Genomic DNA, 18,327 nt, shown 5'->3' on the forward strand with positions numbered 1-18,327 from the left:
GCATTCAACATGCTGCAGCAGTACTTGGTAAAATGAATTGTCAAGTGTTTCCTAGCTAGAAATCTAAGTTTATTGTTCAAGAAATTTACTGAGAGCCTGCAATTATTTTCTTAGTATTTCCAGCTAGTATCCAGATAATGGCTTGATTCCAAGTCAAAGTTAAATTTCCTTTCGTAGCCAGCTGCATGGACTTAGTCTTGCCTCAAAGACCTAATTGCTGACTGAAGAGGGAGAGATGATTTTGAACATTAATGATTAGATTAGCAGTTAGCTACCTGGGGGAAGTCATTATTTTAAGGTATGCTCTTTTCAGAAATCTCGTATTAAACCACTTAAATCAGAAAGACAAAGAGAGGCCAATATGGTGGTGTAACAACAGGACAATCCGATTTTCATGGGGCAAAATAGTTAATAAGCAAAGGGGATACAAGCCAGCAACAGGGTCACGAGAAATTTGTGCAGACAAGCCTAAGAGTCCAATAGAGACTGGGTAGGTCCACACTGAGGGAGCAAAAACCAAAGGGAAGTGGTGGAGGCACAGTGAAATCATGGCAGAGATGCTGAACAAGAAGATTGGCACCACCTCCACCCCCTTCCAGAAAACCAGGTGAGAAATCGTGAGTCCATGGAGCTGCGGATGGCGGCGAGCGGTGGGGGGTGGGGGGGTGGGGTGGGGGGCTGGTGAACTGCGTTTGAAGCTTCAGTGGGGAGAAAGATAAATTATAGAAGAAATGGAGAGGGTGGGCACGCCCCTCCATCTGTGTCTCCCCCCTCCCCCCAACCAGGGAGAAGGCATATTGATTGTTTAGATTTTCGAATGCAAGCAGGGGGCTGCTACATTTGCCTCCCATGCACATGCTCATCAATTGCTGGGGCCACCTCACAACACCCCCTGCTTGGGAACAAGGATCACAACATTTCAGAGTAATTTCCTCCCCACCATTCAAGCTGTACAACAAGGAGTAGGTCTAAACATCGAAAACTCAAGCTTGTTTCACGCACCAAGGAGAAGCGAGCCTGGCCCCCCAGTGTGTGGGGCTTAGTGCACCAAAGCTCTGATACCCACCTCCATCATGATTTAGAAGTGAGTAGGGCTCCAGGAGGCGGGGCTGTGTGCTTTCACTTTCAAAGCACAGATACACAGCGGCTCATAGCAGAGGAAAATCTTGCCACAAGCACAAAGTCACAAAGACAGAATCAACCAGAAATGCTGAAAACAAAGGAAAAATCCTGAGTAAGAATAAGGAAAACACTATGAACTCCCCAAAGGAACACTACAACTCTTCAATAATGAAGCTGAAGAAGAGGAGATCAAGGATATGCCAGAAAAGGAATTCAAAAAATGAATAGATTACTTAGAAGCAACCAGAAACAAATTCACAATCTAAATGAAAAGCGCTCCCAAGAAATTGAGATATTAAAGAGAAGCCAGAATGAAATACTAGAAATAAAGAATTGAATAGATTAAATAAAAATGCAGTAGAAAGTCTTAACCATAAAATAGATGAGACAGAAGAAAGAATATCAGAAATAGAAGACAAATTTCTGGAAAGAATACAGTCAGACCAAATACAAGAAAAAGAAATTAGGAATTTAAAAATCACATTTGGAGATTTACAAGATTCTATCAAATGACCAAACTTACAGATCCTAGGAATTCTGGAAGGTGTGGGAAGAGAGAAAGAATTAGAAGGTCTTCTTAATGTAATAATAACAGAGAACTTCCACAATCTGGAGAAAGAAAGAGACATCCAAGTACAAGAAGCACACAAAACTCCCAGTGTGCAAAACCAGAAAAGAACTTCACCACGACACATTGTAGCAAAACTCTCCTAATTGAAACATAAAGAACAGGTCTTAAAATGTATGAGAAAAAGGACAGATCACATTCAGAAGAAACGCAATTAGACTCATTCCGGACTTCTCATCACAAACCCTACATGCAAGGAGATGATGGTGAGACATATTCTAAGTCCTAAGAGAAAAAACTGTTAACCCAGAGCACTGTATCCTGCAAAACTCTCATTTATGAATGAAAGAAAAATAAGGATCTTCCACAACTAGAAGAAATTGAAAGAATTTGTAAGTACTTTCCCAGCCCAACAAAAGATGCTAGGCCATAAAGTGAGTCTCAGCAAATTCAAAAAAATCAGAATCATACCATGCATCTTCTCAGACCACAATGCAACGAAGCTGGAAATCAACAACTCAAGAATCCCTGCATCATATGCAAACACATGGAAAATGAGCAATATGTTTCTGAATGAACAATGGGTCATAGAAGAAATCAAAAGAGAAACGAAAAAATTTCTGTGAACAAATGAAGACAATACAACATACCAAAATTTGTGGGATACAACAAAAGCACCCATTCATAATGAAAACTTTAAACATTTTGGGTATAGAAGGAACATTCCTCAACACAATCAAGGCAATTTAAGACAAACCCATAGCCAACATAATATTGAATGGGGGAAAAGTTGGAAGCATTCCCACTGAGATCTGGTACCAGACAGGGATGCCTACTCTCACCACTGCTATTCACTATGTCCTGGAAGTTTTAGCCAGAGTCATTAGGCAAGAAAAAAAATGAAAGGGATACAAATTGGGAAGGAGGAAGTCAAACAATCCGTATTTGCAAATGACATGATTCTATAGATAAGGAATCCAAAAGACTCCACTAAGAGACTGTTGGAACTCATAAAAGAGTTTGGTAAAGTAGCAGGGTATAAAGTCAGTACACAAAAATCAGCAGCCTTTGTGTGCACAGGCAATGCCAAAGCTGAGAAAGAACTTCTAAGATCAACCCCATTCACAATAGCTACAAAACCTCAAATACCTTGGAATACATTTAACCAAGGATGTCAGAGATCTCTAAGATGAGAATTACAAAACATTAAAGAAAGAAATAGAAGAAGATACAAAAAATGGGAAAATCTTCCATGTTCATGGATTGGGAGAATTGATATCAAAATATCCATTCTTCTGACAGCAATTTACAGATTCAGTGTGATACCAATCAAAATACCAAAGACATTCTTCTCACATCTGGAAGAAATGATGCTGAAATTCATTTGGAAACACAGGAGACCTCTAAAATAGCTGAAGCAATCTTATACAACGAAAACATACTATGAGACAGTTATACTCAAAACAGCCTGGTAGTGGTACAAAAATTGATGGCTAGACCAGTGGAACAGATTGGAAATGCCAGAGATCAACCCAAGCATCTACAACCAACTTACATTTGACCAAGGAGCTAAAAACAATCCCTGGAGAAAGGATAGCCTCTTCAACAAATGGTGCTGGGAAAACAGGATTTCCAGATGCAGAAGTATGAAGCAAGACCCCTACCTTACACCTTACACAAAAATCCACTCAACATGGATTAAAGATCTAAATCTACAACCTGACACCATTAAGTTAATAGAGAACATTGGGGAGACCCTGCAAGACATTGGCATAGGCAAAGAGTTCTTGGAAAAGACCCCAGAGGCACAGGCAATAAAAGCCAAAATTAACAAATGGGATTACCTCAAATTGAGAATTTTCTTTATGGCAAACAAACAAACAAACCAGGAAAGTGAAGAAGCAAAAACAGAATAGGAGAAATTATTTGCAAACTATGCAACTGATAAAGGATTAATAACCAGAATCTACAAAGAGATCAAGAAACTCAAAACAACAAAACAAACAACCCAGTTAAGAGATGAGCAAAGGACTTAAACAGACATTTTTCCAAAGAAGAAATCCAAATGGCAAACAGACATATGAAAAATGTTCAGGATCACCACCTGTCAGGGAAATGCAAATCAAAATCACTGTGAGGTTCACCTCACCCCTGTTAGAATGGCTTTCATACAGAAATCAACAAACAACAAATGCTGGTGAGGATGTGGGGAAAAAGGTACCCTAATTCGCTGTTGGTGAGAATGTAAACTAGTAAAGAACTATGGAAGACAGTATGGAGATACCTCAAAAATCTGAATATAGACCAGCCATTTGACCCAGCCATCCCACCTCTGGGAATTTATCCAAGGGAAATTAAATCAGTAAACAAAAAGAGCTGTCTGCACCTCCATGCTTATTGCAGCTCAATTCACAATAGCTAAGACATGGAATCACCCTAAGCACCCATCAGCCAAAGACTGGATAAAGAAATTTTGGGATATGTACACTGGAATACCACACAGCAGTAAAATAAATAAATAAATAAATAAATATCATGATCTGGTCATTTGCAACAAAATCGATCAATCTGGAAAACATCATAAGCAAGAATAAATAAAAAGGCCTTCAGTACTTCTGAAAAGAGGTAGATCAATGGAATAATTTCTGTTTGTTTATTTATTTGAGAGTTACAGACAAATAGAATGAGGGACAGAAAGGTCTTCCATCCACTCGTTCACTCTCTAAAAGGCTGCAGTGGCCGGAGCTGGGCCAATCTGAAGCCAGGAGCCAGGAGCTTCTTCTGGGTTCCTCATGTAGGTGCAGGCTCCCAAGCCTTTGGCCATCTTTCACTGCTTTCCCAGGCCATAGCAGAGAGCTGGATCAGAAGAGGAGCAGCCAGGATATGAACTGGTACCCATAAGGGTTGCCGGCATCATTAACAGAGGGTTAGTTCACTATGCTACGATACCAGCCCCCAGTGGAATAATTTCTATGTGAGAATAACTAATTGGCCACCTCATCCCATTCTTGTCTCATATAATCCAGTCATCTAATTAGAAGGAGGGAATAGTTTCCTGCTTAGAGGTGCCTATCATAGAATAAGAGGTGCAAAGTAAGGTACAAGGAGGCAGTTCATCTGCATTTGATCACAGATGAAAAGGGAAGACTAATGTAGTTAGTAGTCACACTAGGATATTATTCAGAGTGTGGCAGGATCTGGGCATTGGGAGGAACAAGTAAGGAGTAGAGTAGAAGTTCACTCCTTTCAGAGTAGCAAAAATTTCTTTAGGCTTAATCCAGGAATGCTGGTAGAAGAGAATGACTTCAACAAAAAAACATGATTATTTGAGATTTGAAGGCTTTTTTTTTTTTTTTTTGGATAGGCATAGTGTATAGTGAGAGAGAAACAGAGAGAAAGGTCTTCCTTTGCCGTTGATTCACCCTCCAATGGCCGCCACGGCTGGCGCGCTGCGGCCGGTGCACCGCACTAATCCAAAGGCAGGAGCCAGGTGCTTCTCCTGGTCTCCCATGGGGTGCAGGGCCCAAGCACTTGGGCTATCCTCCACTGCACTCCCTGGCCATAGCAGAGAGCTGGCCTAGAAGAGGGGCAACTGGGACAGAATCCGGCGCCCCGACCAGGACTAGAACCCAGTGTGCCGGCGCCGCTAGGTGGAGGATTAGCCTATTGAGCCGCAGCGCCGGCAAGATTTGAAGGCTTTTTAAAAACAAAGCTGTTTGTTAAGCATAGCTCAAACTATAATTTTTTACCTTTATTTCATTTGTGTATGTTTGTCTTACAGAAATACCTTCTCCCATTATATAAATGTACTTAGTCATAAAGCAGACATTTGCAGTGTTGTATTTCAAAGTTTGTTTCAAATTAGTTACTGTAGCTGTGTGAGAAAGCCTTTTAAATTATACTCTTTAAAAATGTTATTTTTATAAGCAGATAAATCTATGTAGAGAAAATGTAAAACTTCTAATGTATGGCCTCAATTGATAGGCTATTTGGGATTTTTTTTGGAAGGCTGGTTTTTTTTTTTTTTTACTAAAGGAAAATAACATTTTGAAACTCATTTTCTCTCTATCTTTGTATAAAAAGAGAAAAATAATAATATTAAGAAGAAATATAGAAACAATAAGATGCTTAAAATCAGAGTGCTTGATAAATTCACCAAAGATAGTAGTTCTTTTTTTTTTTTTTTTTTTTTTTGACAGGCAGAGTGGACAGTGAGAGAGAGACAGAGAGAAAGGTCTTCCTTTTGCCGTTGGTTCACCCTCCAATGGCCGCCGCGGCCAGCGCACTGCGGCAGGCGCACCGCGCTGATCCGATGGCAGGAGCCAGGTGCCTCCCCTGGTCTCCCATGGGGTGCAGGGCCCAAGGACTTGGGCCATCATCCACTGCACTACCGGGCCAAAGCAGAGAGCTGGCCTGGAAGAGGGGCAACCGGGACAGAATCCGGCACCCCGACCGGGACTAGAACCTGGTGTGCCAGCGCCGCAAGGGGGAGGATTAGCCTAGTGAGCCACGGCACTGGCCTTTTTGTTTGTTTGTTTTAAAGATTTATTTATTTATTTGAAATTTAGAGTTACACAGAGAGAGAAGGAGAGGCGTAGAGAGAGGTCTCCCATCCGCTGGTTCACTCCCCAATTGGTTGCAACGGCTGGAGCTGCGCTGATCCAAAGCCAGGAGCCAAGCGCTTCTTCCAGGTCTCCCACACAGGTGCAGCCCAGACTTGAACCGGCACCCATATAGGATGCTGGCACTGCAGGCGGTGGCTTTACCCGCTTTGCCACGTTGTCGGCCCCAAGATAATCGTTCTTTATAAAAATTACATCCACTCATTTTAGATCAAAGATGAGGGAGGTTGGAAAAAGTTCTGGTTTGACTTATTTTTTTTTTAATTTTTTAAAAGATACATTTATTTGACAGTTACAGAGAGGGAGAGACAGAGACAGAGACAGAGAGAGATCGAGATCTTCTATCCACTGGTTTACTCCCCAGATGGCTGCAATGGCCAGAACTGGGCCTGGCTGAAGCCAGGAGCCAGGAGCTTCATCTGGGTTTGCCACATTCATGGCAGGACCTACACACTTGGACCATCTTCTGCTGCCTTCTCCAGGCCATTAGCAGGGAGCTGGATTGGAAATGGAACAACAGGACACAAAACATGGGATGCCAGCATTGCAGGTGATGACTTCACCCACTATGCCACAATGCTGACCCCAACTTTTTTTTAAGGTTTATTTATTTATTTGAAAGGCATAGTTACACAGAGAGAGGGAGAGACAAACACAGAGAGAAAGGGAGAGATCTTCCAGCTGTTGGTAACCATTGACTCACTCTCCAATTCACCCCAATGGCCAGGGCTGGGACCGACCCAAGCCAGGATCCAGGAGCTACATCTGGGTCTTCCACACAGGTGGCATGGCCCCAAGTATTGGGCTATCATCCACTGCCTTCTGAGGTGCATTATCAGGGAGCTGAATTGGAAGTGGACTTGAACTGGCCCTCATATGGGATGCTGGCATCTTAGGCGACTGCTTAATCCACCATGCCACAATGCTGGCCCCTTGACTTTTTTATATTTAATTGACAGTTATGAAGAACTACTTTTGATTATTCCTACATTATACTTTTATTACAGTTCTGCTTAAGGATTCTTGTTGCCAGTGGCAGATTTCTGTGACTTAAAAATTAAAGGATAGGGGCCGGCGCTGTGGCTCACTAGGTTAATCCTCTGCCTGCGGCGCCAGCATCCCAAATGGGCGCCGGGTTCTAGTCTCGGTTGCTCCTCTTCCAGTCCAGCTCTCTGCTGTGGCCTGGGATAGCAGTGGAGGATGGCCCAAGTCCTTGGGCCCCTGCATCCCCATGGGAGACCAGGAAGAAACTCCTGGCTTCTGGTTTTGGATCGGCGCAGCTCTGGCCGTTGCAGCCTTTTGGAGAATTAACCAATGGAAGGAGGACCTTTCTCTGTCTCTCTCTCACTGTCTATAACTCTGTCTCTGTCTCTTTCTCTCACTGTCTAACTCTGCCTGGCAAAAACAAAACAAAACAAAACAAAACAAAAAAACAAAAAACAAACAGTTAACTGAGATGGAGGGAGGGAGGAATGAGGGAAGTGAGGGAAGGGTGGGAAGAAATATGAGAGTGAGAAGAGCCATTCCTAATACGAATAGAAATGAAGTGTTGGCAAACAGGATTTCAGTAAGTGATTAAAACAATGATGGTGAGCAAAGTAATGTAACTAATGCTTCTAAGAGGCTTTCTGGTAATGTATAGTACCAGAATCTAAGACTACCTCTAGTCATTCCCTGAGGCTTCCTCATAACTCACCAGGTGCATTATGCACATGCAAGTAAATGTGTTGATGACAAGCAGTGGTATATCCTGGATCAGTTAATACTTACTAAAAGATTTTTTGGGAAATAACTCACCACTCTTGAAATTGAAACTCACAGGTATCAAGCTATAGTAATGTGTATTTTTTGGACAACTTTCTGCTTAGGGAGAAAAAAATTTTAAAAAATAGTTAATCTGTTTTCTAATTAGAGTTCTGGAATTATGTAACACGAGGGTACTTGAAAAAGTTCATGAATAAGTGAAATTAAAATGTTTATTTTGGGCCGGCGCCGCGGCTTACTAGGCTAATCCTCCGCCTAGCGGCGCCGGCACACCAGGTTCTAGTCCCAGTTGGGGCGCCGGATTCTGTCCCGGTTGCCCCTCTTCCAGGCCAGCTCTCTGCTGTGGCCAGGGAGTGCAGTGAAGGATGGCCCAGGTGCTTGGGCCCTGCACCTCATGGGAGACCAGGAAAAGCACCTGGCTCCTGGCTCCTGCCATCGGATCAGCGCGGTGCGCCGGCTGCAGTGCGCCGGCCGCGGCGGCCATTGGAGGGTGAACCAACGGCAAAAGGAAGACCTTTCTCTGTCTGTCTCTCTCTCTCACTGTCCACTCTGCCTGTCAAAAAAAAAAAAAAAATGTTTATTTTGGTGCAAGAAATTTTTGAAATCCATGCAGTTTTTTCATAATACTGATTTTTCTTTTTACTTTTTTTAAAAGATGTATTTATTTACTTATTTGAAAAGTAAAATGATAAAGAAAGAGAGAGCTCTTCCATCTGCTGGATCACTCCGCAAATGGCCACCGTAGCTGGGACTAGGCCTAGCTATAACCGGGAGCCAGGAACTCCATCCAGGCCTCCCACATGGGTAGTAGGAACTCAAGTAACTTGAGGCATCATCCATTTCTTCCTAGGAACATTAAAAGGGAACTGGTTCAGAAGCAGAATAGCCAGTATTCCAGTTGGCACTCTGATGAGATGTGAGTGTCAGAAATGGTGGTGTAAGTCACTGATCCACAATGCTTGCCCATTTTTCTATGAACTTTTTGAAGACCCTGCATGTCTGCATATGTGTGATTTCAAAGTTTATTTTCACCAAAATAAACTCACTTTTTAATTCTATTTTTCCATGAATGTTTTGAAGCACCCTCAGAATAGTTGATTTGTTGAATCTGATTTGTTCAATCTTAGTTCTGTTCTTTTGTGTTGAAAGATGCGCAAACCAAGATATTCTAAGGTAGGCCTAAAAATGACTAATAGAAAGTAGAAACAGTGTTAAAACTGAATAGGAGAGGTCACAAAAGTATTGGTATATACATTTAATTAACATCAATTAAATGTAATAATTATGCATTACCATATATCAAGTATTTTGCTAGTACTGAGTTCAAAGGGTACATCAGAATAGCATTTTCTTCATCAGATATATTAACTATGCTGACTAGTGTAGAAGAAAAAATTTTGATGCTATATTATCTATAAATGTAAAAGGACAACAGTTTTATATGTGTTTTTCTAGCTGTGCAGTACCAAGTAGTAGCTGTGTACCCTTCCTAGGATTGTGCTTGAATTTTTTTAGAAAATAGAAGTCATTTCTTATGTATAATAGGTTTAAGTTGGCAGCTTCTGTGAAATCATATGAGAGTAAGACTCCACTGCTAGAAGTATTTTTCTGGTCTCTGAATTTCTAGCATTACAGCTTCATTCTTTGGAGCAGAGTATTGTAGACTGTAGCCTGTTTTTATGTATTAGCAGGCAATCTCTCAGAAAATAAAGTTCTTGTCTGGTAAGGCATGTACAGAAATGTTGGAACAACCATTATGAAGTAGTGAAAGAAATCTGAAGAAAAATTCAAGAGCAGATCTGACATGTATGAGAAAACCATCAGGATAAATAGAATGTGTATCCCATGCAGTAGGTTGATTTTTCTAGCTGACTAAATGAATGGGGAGGTATGTTTTGATAATAAGGTAAGAAAAATATTTATAGTCATCTGGAATTAGTTCAAACAATTAAATTTTGCTTTTTAAGGTGATTTATATGTGGTTTGGATATTTTATTATAGTTCTAACATCACATTATGCAACCTTATGTCAACTATGCAGATTTCCTGTAATTTACCTGTTGGTGAATATGAACTAATCTGTTGCAGGGTTTATATCCTAACTTTTCTTGCATGTCACTGCCATTGAAACTTGCATGAAAAGCACTAACTACCTTCTTTCTCTTCTCCCTGATTTGCTCCAAGGCTGCCAGACAGATCAAGGATAGGTATGGTATAAAACATGCATTTTTATTTAAGTATCAATAGTGAAATCAGAAATGAAATTCAGAAACAGTTTTTGTTAGAATCTCGTTGGTTGAAATAAAAATGCCTAATGGCCAAGTACAAAATAAATAAAATGCTGTACATCTTCTTGGCATAACTAGTTTATCAATGTTATTTTTTAAAAGCATAGTTGTGGACAATTACATAGTTACAAAGGAATTTCATTTCTGGTACAATAATATAGTTAGCTTTAGTTTTAGAACAGTTCTTAATTAGTTGTACTGCTGGAGAAGGAACTGTTTTGAATAAATTTAAATATATATTTTGTAATGTATTTTTTGTTGCTTAAATTTAAATATATGTTCTCATTTTATGAGAAGTCTTAGCATTTTGAATAGTCCTCAAGAGCTAAAGCTCTCCTATTTCACTGCCCTCCTGTTTAACACCTTTGTATTCTCATTCCATCCTGTTCCTGGTGCCATCTCTTTCTATTTCTAATGCCACCACTCTTCTGATTTATATTCTGTGGAAGGAGAAAATTAAAGAAAATTATTAAAGATTTTGACTTTAAAGTCTTTCTAGTTGATAGAACCAGAATAAAGAAAGGGAATTTAGTGCTTACTGTAATGAGTACAGTATAATTCTGAAGGAGCTGCTGGAATATTTGGATTATGTGAACACAGAAGGAACAGGTTTGACCTGTCTAGTCACTGAGGATTGAAACTTAAGCTTTTTTCCATCTGAAGATCATTAGTTTCTCTGAAAGATGTTGTTATACAAAGCACCACTCTGAATCCTAGATTAAATTATTCTTTATCACACAATTCATAAAATATTCATTATTATTATGTGTAAACTAGCATCTCTACTGTTAATCTTGACTGAAAACTTCAATTCTGTGTTTTCCTATAGTCTTTTATTTGAGCAGTGGCAAAATTCACATGGTAGTCACAGCATTCTTAACACAAATATTAATTTTAATATTTTTGTATATCATATCAAGCAGTAAAGATGTGGGTCTTAAAAATACTGAATGTAGAAAGAAGATTGTGAGTTTGAAGATGAAAAATATTGGCTGTGTGTGGAATAGATGCTTAGGCCAATTTTTTGGATAAAGCAGATTTGAGTTGTAACTGATGGAATTTGCTGTCAGTTAATCCTTCTTCCACCCTGGGTGGATTATACTTGTTGTTTAGATACCTATTCTACTACATCTTCCTTGGTTCCTGGTTTTCAGATTAAAAATTATTTCATCATCAGTCTCTGGGCTGTCCAAAAACCCTGTGAGACACCTTGTAAAATCTTTTCTCTCTCCTTTTAAGATTCTGTATGGCTCTTTGCTTCACAGATTCCAGTCCTCGTCCCTGACCTCTTTCTCTTTGTCCAGATTGGTTTGTCAGAATTTACTTTTATGACCATATTCTCTGAAGCTTGGCTTTTTTGCCTCCTCTTCTAAGCCAGCCTTGTGGCTTGATTTCATCAGTATCCAGGTGACCACAAGAGGTAGGGTTCCTTATTACTGCCAGGGCACCGTATTTTAATTTGTTTTGTTCAAAACCTGCACTTACTTTGTGTGTGCCTGCTGACAGAATTTTTACTTCTTGCCTGAGGAACATTTCTCATTTTGGCTTTCTTTTCTCCCTCATTATTTGAGAAACAAGGAGACAGAGACAAAATAGAGGCAGTTCCTGTCCACAGTTTCATTCCCCCAAATGCCTTACAGTGACCAAGACTGGGTTGAATCAAAGCCAGGATCTAACAACTCAGTTTTCCCACAGAGGTAGTTGGTACCCAGCTTCTTACACCATTACTTGATATCCCTCAGTTGAGTCCTGGCAGGAAGCTGGAAACAGAAGCTAGAGGCAGGAATCAGATCCAGCATTCCAGTGTGGGAGGTGGGCATGTTAACTGTTAGGCCAAATGCCTGGCATTGGCTTAATTTTTTAAACTTAGTTTTTAACTTCATAACATATAAGTATTTTTGATGTAGTTTTTAGGTGCTCTCCCAGGAAGTGAGCTTTTTAGGATTCCATCAATGTCATTTGTAATGTAAAAATAATTGAAACATATGGTCATAATAAAATAATTATTTTTACCAAGTGAAGAAAGGATTATTCTCTTACATAATGGCAGAGATGGATTTCATGAGACAGAGTGTATAATGAATGTGAGTAGGAAATCAGATATTAACAGATATCTGTGAAAACCCGGTATTAATTATTTGCTGTCATAGAAGTTAGGCAGAGAAACTACAAGAGCAAGAAAACTAAAGGCAGAAATGAGAAGATAATACATAGCACATTTCTATATCTTTAAAAATCACTGGTGTATACTTCTGGGTACTTCGTAATATTGAAAATTAATTAGTTGTATATTGTAGGAATTATTAGTTCTTGGAAGAGAGGGAACATGAAGGTAAAAGTCAAGTTAATTAGGTAATTTGAGGAAATTAAATGAGCTTGTATGTTTTGTAGTTATTTTCTGTTTACAAAAATAAGACTAGGAGGAAGGAATCCTTGAATTGAATTTGTATTTGAAATATCCAGAAAGTTAAAATGAGTTAAAGTATAGCTAACCACCTGAAATCTGTATTAGAGAATCATTTGTGAGTTTTAGATTCTTAATTAGGACTTTGAGTAACATTAATCTATATATTCAGTTTAAAAATAAAATGTCAATCTTTAGAAAGATGACAGCATTATTGCACATCTAAAATGATTCATGAAGGCTTAATTTTATTAAAGATTTATTTATTTATTTGGAAGACAGAGAGAGAGAGAGAGACCACAACAGCTGGAGCTGTGCTGATCTGAAGCCAGGAGTCAGGAGCTTCCTTCAGGTCTCCCACATGGGTACAGAGGCCCAAGACTTGGGCCATCTTCCACTGCTTTCTGAGGCCATAGCAGAGAGCTGGATCGGAAGTGGAACAGCTAAGACTAGAATCAGTGCCCATATGGGATGCCAGCACTGCAGGTGGTGGCTTTACCTGTTATGCCGTAGCACTGGCCCTAAAAACTTAAATTTTAATGGAATAGAAAATAAAGGTTATTGATTTTTAGGCTTTGATAAACCTTTTTAATGCCATTTTGGGGGGTCATTCTTTTTCTTTGTGGTCATAGTGATTGAATCAAATTTTGCAGATTTTTTTCTGTTTTCAGATTTACACTCTCCTTTCTCCATAAACATTAAGATAGTTGGTTAGGCTTAGAGGAAACCATTAACTGATGCTGTGAGCGTTTATTAGTTACCTATCTGAAAGAAGCTTTATCAGAAGTTGTCAAATCAAAAGATACTTCGGGCTGCAAAGAACATGCTCCACTAAATAAATCGTTTGACCATGATGTAAATTTTTTTTAAAAAAAGACAACATTTCTTGTTAAATTGCCTTACAATATGAATTCTCCTTAAATGTTTCTATAGTTCTTGAAAAATAGTTTAGCATCTTCCTAAAGAAGTTAATTGTGTAATTTCCTTGGCAAATTAGTTAGAAATACAAATCCTAGAATTAAAACAAAGAACAGCATATGTAAGATTTAGCGTGTGTTCCTAACTTCTGATCAATGATTGGAATTTCATTGTTTGAGAACCAACAGCTTACTGTCATACGTGTGAAATATTTAGCAGTATCCTTGCAATACCACATGTACAGTAAGGGTGAATTCTTTTCCTGTACATTGTATTTCAGTATAGCACTTTCTTCTTGATAAGTAGATTAATTATTTAATCATTACTATTAAATGATTCCAAGTTTTATGAAATAACAAAATCCAGCACAATTTTGACATCTTTCATTTCAAAATAAGTGAGTACAGCAAGTTTGACACCTTCCGTCCATTGATCTGTAGAGTAGATAATACAACGATTGACTAGCCATTGTCCCTTGAGCTCTTATTTACTTCCTATTCCCAGTTGTGTACCATGAGACAGCTTTCATGAATAATATTTCTGGATCATTCTTTGACCAAATAGAGTAAGGCACTTATTTTATGACAACTTGTGGAAATTCACTGTAGTACAAAACATGGAAATTTGATATAAAATCACAATAGAGTAAGAGAGTTTCTTTTAATCCTTGTTTTAACTGATTGTAATTTCTCCATACTTTAGAAAAGGTGAGGTCTGGTTTGGTTTTATTCTTTTTTTTTAATTCTACATTCATCTAATAGATATCTTGGCTGCTATTTCTGTGGCATATAGTTTCACAGAACTGTTTCTCATTATTCCTTGTAACTGATGTTGATAGATAAGAGTGATACCTACTAGCATGATAGTCACTGATATTAATTTAACCCTCTCCTTTCTCACCCATGGCCTATCTTTAGCAGATACCAAGCTGTTCATTTTTAGAGTAATCTGTCTGTACTCCTGTTTGAAGGTTCAGGGGTAGTTAAGACTACCAGGGGGAAAATGTTTCAGTCAGGTGTATGTACAGTTCATTATTTGGCATGTGAAAAGGAGTGAGGCTGGCATCAGGAAGTCAGTAGATTGAGTGTACAGAGGGTCAGATGAATAATGGGTCTGGTAAAGATGATTTGTATTGGATATTTGTTCCTTTTGATATTTGCATAAATATGAAATTTTTAAAAACTTGCTAGAGAAAAGTTACTAAAAGTTATATTCAAATATACATTTCTCTTAGACTTTTTACCTTTGATTAGTCTCTGAAATTAGTAGAGTGAAATAATCTCTAGCTTTCACTTTATAAATTAAATGACTTGATATTCCCATTATTTCATTTTAAATAGTATTTTTGTGTTTACCATAGAGTCACAATGGCTTCAGCCTTTCGCCTTTCTTTGAAACCAAAGGTCAGTGACAACATGACTCATTTAATGGTGGATTTCTCTCAGGAAAGACAGATACTGCAAACATTGAAGTTTTTGCCAGGTAAATACATGTAGTACATATAGTTTGTGTAAAATTTTTTCCTGTATGACTTTTCTTTAATAAACGTTGATATGTAAATACTAAAGAAGTGCAGTATGATTTTTTTTCATTCAGTTAAGGAACAAATTTGCTAGTTTTTGTTTCTACAGAATTGTTTCACTGGTAGGAAAAACTGCATTTTAAGAATCGCATTAAGGAATATTTTTTATCTGCTAGTTTGGCAGAGAAAAGCAGGAGAGCATGATGGGTAATAGTGAGTTTTGTGCCTAGACTTCTTAGATTTGTATCTTGTCATGTATGTAATTCTGTACAAGTTATTTCAGTTGCTTCATTATCTACATCTTTAAAATGTGATGTTATTCTTCCAAGGTTTTTATAAGATTTAAGTGAATACTTGTAATGGTACCTAGTATGTAGTTGAGATTTAGTAAATGTTACATACTATCATTATTATTATGGTGGTGGTTTCTGGCTCAAGTTGAAGCTTTTTATTTCTAGTAATAATATGCTACTGTTGGTTTATTAGAGTGTTAATATCAGGATACTCAATAGCTGAAACCATTTGAAATTGAGTTTCAAATTATATCTCACCTATGTGAAAAAAGCCAATTAAAAACTTTTTGCTTAGTATTCTTTCTTTTCTTAAGCATCAGTAATATTGTTAATTTGATTAAAACTATTTGGACATAGTGATTTGAGGGATTTTGAAATCTCTTGAAAATGAAGTGTGTGCTTACAAGTACTTATTTTTTTTTTTTTTTGAGGTTGGCTGTTTTTGAATAGATGTTGATCACATGAAACCATTCCTTTCTTTTCTGAATAAAGTTGTCTGTATCCCAGGGGATTGGTTCTAGGACCATTCAAAATGTACATATTCTGGAATCTCTTATGTAAAATGGCATTTGCTTGTAACCTTTCCTTTCCTTTCCTTTTCCTTTTCCTTTCTTTTCTTTTTTTTTTTTTAAGATTTACTTATTTTGAAAGAGTTACAGGCCAGCGCGGCTCAATAGGCTAATCCTCCACCTGCGGCGCCAGCACACCGGGTTCTAGTCCCAGTCGGGGCGCCGGATTCTGTCCTGATTGCTCCTCTTCCAGTCCAGCTCTCTGCTGTGGCCCGGGAAGGCAGTGGAGGATGGCCCAAGTGCTTGGGCCCTGCACCCCATGGGAGACCAGGAGGAAACACCTAGCTCCTGGCTTCGGATCAGCGCGGTGCGCTGGCCGCAGCAGCCGTTCGGGGGTGAACCAATGGCAAAGGAAGACCTTTCTCTCTTTCTCTCTCTCTCTCTCACTGTCCACTCTGCCTGTCAAAATGAATAAATAAATAAATAAATAGAAACAAAGAGTTACAGGGAGAAAGGGAGAGACAGAGATCTTCCATCCACTGGTTCACTCCCCCAGATGGCCACACTCCTCCAGATGGCCAAAACAGCCAGGACTGGGCCAGACAGAAGCCAGGAACCAGGAGCTTCATCAGGGTCTCCCACATGGGTGACAGGGGCCATTTTCTGCCACTTTTCCTAGGCCATTAGCAGGGAGCTGGATTGGAAGTGGAGCAGCTGGGACATGAACAAATGCTCATATGAAATGCTGCCTCATCGTCAGTGGCTTTACCCACTATGCCACAACACTGGCCCCACTCCCATCTGCTTTAAATCATCTCTAGATTACTTAAAAAAAAACGTTATACAGTGTGAATAGTTGTTATGCTGTATTGTTTGGGCAACAATGACAAAGGAAAAACTTTACATGTTCAACACAGACACTTTTTATTTTTGATTTGTGTTTGGTTCAGTCCTTGGATGTGGAACTTATGGATACAGAGGGCTTACTTTAAAACTTTAAAATATGATTGGAAAGACAAAGTTAGTAGTCATAATATTATAATGGAATGTAGTAAAGATAGCGTAAGTGAAGTTTTAGCTTGAGTGATTTGATTAGAAATTCTAGAGGAGTTTATAGAGGGGAAAGACAAGAGAAGGAACTATAGTTGTAGAGGAAGAAAGTAAACGTGTCAATAGATGTGTCTGTACATTGGCCTTTCAGAATTACAGATGTCCCACAACTTACAATGCAGTTATGGCAACACCATTGTAACATCAAAATACTGTAATTCAAAATTGCATTCAGTACACTAAACCAACTGAGCACCATAGCTTAGTAACTCTGCGCTATAAAATATTGGTTGTTTACCCTCATAATCTGGATGGAGCCATGGTTCATTGCTGTTGCCCAGCATCACAGGAGAGTACCATACCACATATTGCTAGCCTGGGGAAGGATACAAGTTCAAAATTTGAACTATGGTTTCTCCTGAATAAATGGTTCTTACACCATCATAGAGTTGAAAAATCAGAAGTTGAACCAATATAAATTAGGGACCATCTGTATTCAATTTTCATTTACAGAACTCTACTGTTAAAAATTAAGAATGTACCTGACATAAAAGGAACTAAAAATTTTGCAGTTTTATTTAGAACACCAGGTCATTTAAATTGATTTTGGGGCCTGCCGTGGGATGCAGCAGGTTAAGCTGCTGTTTGTGATGGTGCCATTCAACTTCTGACTAATGTACCTGGAGAGGCAGTATATGATGGCTCAGGGACTGAAGTCTGCCATCCATGTAGGAAACCAGGATGACCTGACTTTGGCCTGGCCTGGCCTAGACAGACAGACATCTTCCATCAGCTGGTTCCCTTCCTGTCTGTCACTACCTTTTTTTAAAATTTATTTATTTGAAAGGCAGAATTACAGAGACAGAAAAAGAGAGAGAGAGAGAGGGAGAGATTTTCCACCTGCTGGTTCACTCCCCAAATGGCTGCAGTGGCTGGGGCTGTGCCAGGCTGAGGCCAGGAACCAGGTGCTTCTTCAAGGCTCTCACCTGAGTGGTAGAAGCCCAAGGACTTGGGCCTTCTTCTGCTTTTTCCAGGCCATTAGCAGGGAGCTGTATCAGAAGTAGAGCAGCCAGGTTTTGAATTGGCACCCTTGTGGGATGCTGATACTGCAGGTGGTGGCTTAACCCTCTGGGCCACAACACTGGCATCAGATATTTCATTGGTGAAGGCTGGATATTATTTTAGTTTATAAGTTTGAAATGTTAGTAGCAAAATTATACTAATTAACAATAACTGAAGTTTACTTTTTTTAAACTTTTATTTAATG

The 18,327-nt window shown here is 39.0% G+C and overlaps 1 protein-coding gene across 13 annotated transcripts in view; it reads left to right on the plus strand.

Annotated features, from left to right (window-relative positions):
* FSD1L (fibronectin type III and SPRY domain containing 1 like) overlaps positions 1–18,327 on the plus strand; it is a 96,676-nt gene that overhangs the window by 38,275 nt on the left and 40,074 nt on the right. For 10 of the 13 annotated variants that reach the window (XM_008257054.4, XM_008257148.4, XM_070055094.1 and 7 more), the window contains 2 exons: positions 10,261–10,283; positions 15,047–15,168. In XM_008257054.4, the coding sequence (XP_008255276.1) occupies positions 10,261–10,283; positions 15,047–15,168 (145 nt within the window). Of the gene's footprint in view, positions 1–10,260; positions 10,284–15,026; positions 15,169–18,327 lie in introns of all 13 variants that reach the window. The other 3 variants (XM_070055114.1, XM_070055119.1, XM_070055134.1) reach the window with 1 other exon arrangement.

The sequence above is a fragment of the Oryctolagus cuniculus genome, chromosome 1 (assembly GCF_964237555.1).
Source record: "Oryctolagus cuniculus chromosome 1, mOryCun1.1, whole genome shotgun sequence".
NCBI lineage: Eukaryota > Metazoa > Chordata > Mammalia > Lagomorpha > Leporidae > Oryctolagus > Oryctolagus cuniculus.